Below are 6576 nucleotides of genomic sequence, written 5' to 3' on the forward strand. Positions count from 1 at the left end.
TACTGAACAGTATCGATCATTGTGATTGTGTTGCGATAGTATGAGTATTGTACATTACACAAAAGCATAAGACCTTAGTTTAGGAACAATGAAATTCAACATATAGATTTTAAAGGAAGTTGTTCAATAATTTTTTCTGATGACCGATCTAAACCGTTAAGATTGCACATCTTATTGATTCTATATTTTTTGCCAACTTTAGTGATGATCGGATGTCGGCAACCACATGATCGGAACACATTCGATGCTTACGTAGGTATTAAAGTCCTATAATTCACAACTTGATGACCGCTTGATCAATTTTTTAAAAATCGGAACTGTCTATCATTTCCGTAAGAGAGATTAGATCATTCTTGCAAAAAAATAAGTAAATTGCTTATCGTTACAAACTTTATCGGACATAAGTTATCATTCTTATGTTGAATTTTTGTACCAATCAAAGAGTTTCATAACCCGAATGGAGCCCAAAATTTTCAAAATAACAAAATCAACAAGAACAACCAAATTAACGGCCTTGATTATTAAAATAATGATTTATTGAGGTCCATTACATTTTACTGTTGAACATAATTGCAAGACACATTTACATTTAAAATTTTTTTTCCCACTTAACCACGGTTAAACATTTTCAAATAAAAAAATAAGTGAAAAAATGACAGGTGGGTATTGTTATGGTTTTAGAGGTTGTTGTTATACCTTTTAGAGGTTATTGTTATGCTTTTATGTGGTCATATTATGCTTCTTTTACTTTTTGCTTTTTGTTATGCCTTTTATGGTTTTTGTTATACTTGTCATTGGTTTTGTGTTATGCTTTTCAATGGTTTATGTTATGCCCACATGGTTATAACTCAACAGTTATGTCATTTAATGGTTTTGTTATGCCTATTTTGGGTTAATGTTATACCGGTTTAGAAAATGTTATACTCATGTTATGCCATTAAATTCACGTGTTATGCCTTTTTGGGTTTACTTGTCATGCCATTTAGTGGTTTTGTTATGCCAAATTCGATGACCTGTTAGGGTGACCAGTTAGACCGGTTTTTTTTGGTCAAACTGGCATGCGTGGCACAATCTCAACCGTTGGATCGGAGTTTTGGTTATGCCTTGGTTATGCCTTGTTATGGCTTGGTTATACATATAATTGGTTTGGTTATGCTTGCAATGATTTTGTTATGCCAAAAGTTACGGTGTCCCCAAAATGACCGGGGACACCAAAGTCATTCCCTAATCTGAATCATGCATAATCTGATTGCAATATTCTTAATTTCATATCTTGACCCATTAATTGACTCTCTTATTATTTGTATGTATAATATGGAACTCATCATAGGTTATTTCATCCCAAGTTTTGCAAATTACTATGTTCATCTTATTTCGCCTTCAAAAGAAATGAAAATACCCGCCAGAACACAAGTCCTTTTCCTCTTGCTAGTTTTGTTCGATCTGGACGTTCTCTTATGGGCCGATTTAATCGCCGACACCTGCCGGAAAACTATTTATCCCGGGATTTGTGTTTCGACTCTGCGATCGAATCCTCGCAGTGCAGGTGCAAATGTAACGGGACTTGTGCGCATAGTTTTCGATACCGCTCTTCCCAAAGCAAATTCTACTCTCAACCTGGTAAACGAATTATACGCCAAGGCGCTCAAGGCGAAACAAACTAGTTTCTTCGAGTATCTTTCCAATTGCTTGAATCAATACAAGGAGGCCGTATCTGGACTCAATGGTTGTACCGAGTATCTTGGGTCGGACAACTTCGGAACTGTTCTGCACGCAACGCAAGCCGTTAGCTATGTTCTGATCTGCGAGAAGGAGTTTATTGCATTACGTCCTATCGGTGGGCGTGCGTCGCCTATCACGGCTCAAAATAACGCCATGGAACGACTGGTGTCGATTGCCTTGGGGATCGTGAAATCGCTCGGCTGCAATCAACCGATTTGCAATTTCTCATGAATGTAATGTGTCCTGGTTTGCAAATGCTGAATAATTGAGGAGCGAAGAATATATATATATATATATATATATTTTTTTACCGATTTGCTTTTTCTCATGATCGTGAAGCAAATCTCTTTGCGCGCCCCTGACACCCACCCCGGACCCCACCCCCCAGGACCAAAATCCCCTCCCCCCGGGCAATAATTGAACCCACGCCAGTAATTCAATTCATTTTCTTATTTTTCATTTATTTACTGAATAACTTTTATATCTTTTTACACTTTTATTTATTTAATATAATATTTAAGCGTTCCAATTTTCAATCCGCTTGAATCGATGCAAAGATCTTATTTTTTTAATTATTTTATCTTCAATGGTCATAATGAATTTTTGGCTCGAAGGCCTTTCAATAAGTACCCTAAGGCTCCTTATTTAGTTTCAGGTCTCTCTTAGAGTGCTCATTGAAAGGCCTTAGAGCCAAAATTTCATTACGACCATTTATGATGAAATAATAAGAAAAATAAGGTCTTTGCACCGGTTCAAACGAATTAAAAATTGGAACACTTATTTTTTTACTCTTTATATGTATTTTTAAATTATTTAATATTATATACGTGAGTAAATTTCTTTATATTATTGAAATTTTACTCTTATTTTTTTACTCTTATTAAAATTTAATAATTCTTTTATGTTATTGAATTTATTAATTTTGTATTTATTTATATTTTTTATCTATTTTATTTCTAACCACTTATTCAGATTTCATTTTATCTTCTTATCTTCAACTATAACCACTCATTTAGATTTTCTTTTTATCTTCAATTACAACCACACATTTAGATTTTTTTGTTATCTTGTTATCTTCAATTATAACCATTCATCCATCACCCTTTATCCTTATATATCCAGCATTATCCTTCCAAAATCACCATCTTCTTCCCATCACCTCCCTCTCCCTGCTTATCTCTCCAACATCACCATCTTTCCATCATCTATCTCTCTCTCTTTTCCTCTGTCATGGCTCCTCCCTCCTTTTCCACACCTGTTTCGTAAAACGTAGAAGAACATTATGAATAACTACAACTTGTCATTTTCGGATAGTTGGTCTGTTGAAAATGATGTTTCTAGTGGTGAGGGCGTCTCCCACAATTTTTGTGATTATACATCCGAATTCACAACTGACGAGGTTAGTTATTACCGTTGTTCTTATGCATATTAGTTATTTAATTTAAAAGTTTAGAAATTATGCAAATTAGACTGTAGATTGGATCATGTTGCACTTATACATATTCTTTTTTCTTGTTTATAGATTTTTCAAAGTAGAGACGACATGGTAGCTTGGGTGCGGAGAGTCGGTATGGAAAATGGTATTGTCGTTGTCATTAAGAAATCTGCTAGTTTAATTAGTGGCAAACTGCCAAAGTGCATTCTTAGTTGTGAAAGAAGTGGAAAGTATAGACCGGCAAGGAATGCTATTGAAAGGCAATCCTCGCAAAAGAATAATGGGACAAAAAAATGTGAGTGCCCATTTGAGCTGCGAAGTATATCAATACCTCTAGCGGGTGTCATGTGGGGTGTAAGGATTGAATGTGGTTTCCATAACCATAAAACAACAGAATATTTTGATGGGCATGAGTACCCGTCAAGGTTAACACCAGAGGAGAAAGAAATTGTGCGCGACATGGCGAACAACACCGCGCCTCGTGAAATTCTTAGTGTTTTAAAGAAAAAAAAACCCGTTAAACGCTACAAAAACAGTAATTAAAGTCTTTTATAAGCAAACAAAAAAAAAAGAGAAGTTAAAAAAAACTAAAACAGTAATTAAAGTCTTTTAAAAGTATAAAAAAATTAGTAAAAGTAAAAAAAAATAAAACAGTAATTATTTACTTTTCAAAGTAAAACCAAAAAAAAAAACTAGTCAAAGTGAAAAAAAAAACCGAAAAAGGAGGGGGCACCGTGGCAGGGGGAGGGGGGGGGGGGGGGGGGGGTGCCACTCAGGGGGGCTGCTGCCCCTTCAAGGGACAGAGGGGCTGCTAGGGGCAGCAGAGTGCTGTCCTGGCCCAGGGGGCTCAGCTCCGGTTTTAGTCCAACGATCGGAAACATTCACTTCGTAGAGCTCATTGAATTGAACAAGTATGCAAAAAATCAGTTTGATCGGATATATTTTAGTGCCTGATCAAAACACATATAACTTGCCAATAATGGGTTCTAGTAGATTTGATCCAGTGTTTCGGATCCATTCTTTTCAAGACAAAAAGGTTCCGATCAGGCACTTAAAGATATCCGATCAAACTGATTTTTTTGCACACTTGTTCAACTCGACGAGCTCTACGAAGTGAACGTTTCCGATCGTCAAACCAAGCCCGGAGCGGGACTCCCTGGGTCGGGACAACACGCTGCTGTCCCTTCAAGGGACAGCAGCCCCCCTGAGTCCCTCCGAAGGGCCGCGGGTCAGAGGGGGAGCGAGAAGAGGACCTCATCGTGAAAGCAAAAATAAATCGCGATAAAATGTGAAAAGAAAGGCGATTCCATCCCTCCTTGCTCCGAGTTGCTTGTTACTACTTGCATAGGCAAATATATGAATCTGAGATCTGTGTCTTCGTAAAGGAAGCCATTTCGAAATCCCTCCTCTCTACCTCCAACATCACATCACGGTCACTTTATATCAGCAGGCCATTAGAGCATGCATCTCCGAGGGGAAAGGCAAATTTTCATTCCAAAAATTACTGCATTATTCTCTAACCAAGGGACTCTCCAGATTACCTATGTGGCAAATTGAATAGACATCAAAGCATATCATTTCCAAGGGACTCTCCAGATTATTCTCTAACCAATTTAAAAGATTTTAATTCATTTCTTTTATCACTCCATTTTATGGACTATTCTCTATGTTTCTATATATCCAATTATCTTTACCAATGTTGCAGGATCTTTTCTTCTTCTTTTTTCGTTATGAAACTCTCATCCTTAATTCATTCCACATTACCACTTAAACTCCAATTTGTTATTAATTTTCCTACATTCATCTCCTTATTCAGGGACGGAGATAATATCAGTTTTACCTCTAAATTATAAAGGCCATGACAATTTGTATCCAAAAGTTAGTACACATTTTCCTGGCCTCTTATAAAATTTACGTCCCCAAGTATCTTTGTCAAGTTCCAAAAACGTTTTCTTTTACGTATGTGTTTTTCCTAAAGTCTGTTATCTATTTATGTATTGTAGCAAATTTTACGTTCAAAATTCATTTCTTTTATATTACAGTTGTTTACGATGAAAAATAAAATTTTCTAAGACCATGTTAATTAATGGTGCCCCCATCGAGCTAAATTCCTAATTACGCCACTGTCCTTATTTCATTTGATGTTCTACATTGCGGAAAGTCTCTGGCTAGCTTGAGATTGTTCTTGATGATTCGGACAGTGAGTCGGACAACGAACTGGAAATGCTAGGCCTTGCTCCGCAAGAGGAGGAATTTAACGCGGACGCAAGGAGACTAAGTCGCGGTTCTGTTCAAGGTCACACTCGCGACTGAGAAGTATTCCCACTTGTCGAATCTTAGACCAAAGTTGCATTAGTGACCTCTTCTCTCGATTTTTTTATCAAAAAATAAAGGTTTCCATATCATTAAATGAGCATGTCTTGTATTTGTGAAAATACTCCCACGCTCGTGACCAATAACTATTCTTGCTTTCCTCGTTCCCTTGTACATTGTCCAAACTTATGCAAAGCCGTGACGAAAATCAACATGATCGAGTAGGAAACAGTGACGAAAATTGAGCGGGTGGAGTAACTTGAGTTGGAAAGTGCGACGATTGACTGGGAAATTGAGATAACGGAGTTGAATAGTTTTCTTGATCTCTTCAAGAAAACTACACTAAAATAGTGTAGCATTTTTTGCTTCTTCCCTCAGAGAGCCATTTGCTAACATGGCTCTACAAATATGGATAAAGTTTAGTTTTGCTTCTCTCCTTTGAGATGCTCTTATTTCATTAAATTACGGTACAATTTCGTGCTTGTCGGTTCCCGATATTGAGATGCAGCTCTTAGTCCATCCGGTAGTATCTGTTGGCTTTTAAGGAGGAGATCTGAAGTTCGAGTCTATGAAGAGACGTTTAACTACCCTTTTGCTTTTAACCCACAAATTCCCTTGTCAACGTTCAACCTTTTTATACTTTGTCATGTACTCAACCAAATCAGAAATTTTAAGAAAGAGGTTAAAAGGGGATGCGAGTCGGAGAGGTAGACGTATCAGAGAGAGTCAGAGAAAGAGGTTCCGCGTTTGCAACCATCATTGTTTCCAATTGATATACGAGACGGTTTTCTCCGTGGAGCAGGCATTCCGGTTATGGCACGGTGGTGTTTGGGTTGCGTGCGTAATTTCCAACACACTCATTTCAAAATTAGATTGCATTCTTGATTTAATCATTTTATATAACACAGTTTGGAGTCCTGATCATTTTTAGGGCAAGAAATTTATGATAAAGTGTCAACACAGGCCTGATTTTGATGAATATTTTCAAACATGTTATCCCAATATATAATTAGTTAAGTTAATTTGTTAGAATTTAATTCTCAGTGTAGAATACTAGACATAAGAGGTTACCGAGCTGCCGTTAATTTACTTTCTTCAGTGTTTAC

General features: G+C 36.9%; 2 protein-coding genes across 2 annotated transcripts; both read left to right on the plus strand.

The window, feature by feature from the left end:
* Nucleotides 1–1314: 1314 nt before the first annotated feature.
* LOC131328747 (uncharacterized) lies at nt 1315–1953 on the plus strand. The gene has a single exon (XM_058361650.1). It carries the CDS (start codon nt 1315–1317, stop codon nt 1951–1953), a length of 639 nt encoding a protein of 212 aa, XP_058217633.1.
* A 1051-nt stretch (nt 1954–3004) lies between these two features.
* Nucleotides 3005–5470, plus strand: LOC131328758 (uncharacterized). Its single transcript, XM_058361661.1, has 4 exons — nt 3005–3121; nt 3245–3692; nt 4974–5035; nt 5330–5470. The coding sequence occupies exons 1-4, from the start codon at nt 3005–3007 to the stop codon at nt 5468–5470; spliced, it is 768 nt and encodes a 255-aa protein (XP_058217644.1).
* The last annotated feature ends 1106 nt before the right edge of the window (nt 5471–6576 follow it).

This window comes from Rhododendron vialii, chromosome 1a (assembly GCF_030253575.1).
Source record: "Rhododendron vialii isolate Sample 1 chromosome 1a, ASM3025357v1".
NCBI classification, from domain to species: Eukaryota; Viridiplantae; Streptophyta; class Magnoliopsida; order Ericales; family Ericaceae; genus Rhododendron; species Rhododendron vialii.

What these genes read in the sequence shown, in the direction of transcription:
- LOC131328747 (XM_058361650.1), top strand. Translation starts at nt 1,315, where the DNA reads ATGGAACTCATCATAGGTTATTTCATCCCAAGTTTTGCAAATTACTAT.
- LOC131328758 (XM_058361661.1), top strand. Translation starts at nt 3,005, where the DNA reads ATGAATAACTACAACTTGTCATTTTCGGATAGTTGGTCTGTTGAAAAT. An exon ending in CGTTAAACGCTACAAAAACA is followed by an intron (nt 3,693 to 4,973) that starts GTAATTAAAGTC and finishes CTCCTTATTCAG; the next exon opens with GGACGGAGATAATATCAGTT. An exon ending in ATGACAATTTGTATCCAAAA is followed by an intron (nt 5,036 to 5,329) that starts GTTAGTACACAT and finishes GTCTCTGGCTAG; the next exon opens with CTTGAGATTGTTCTTGATGA.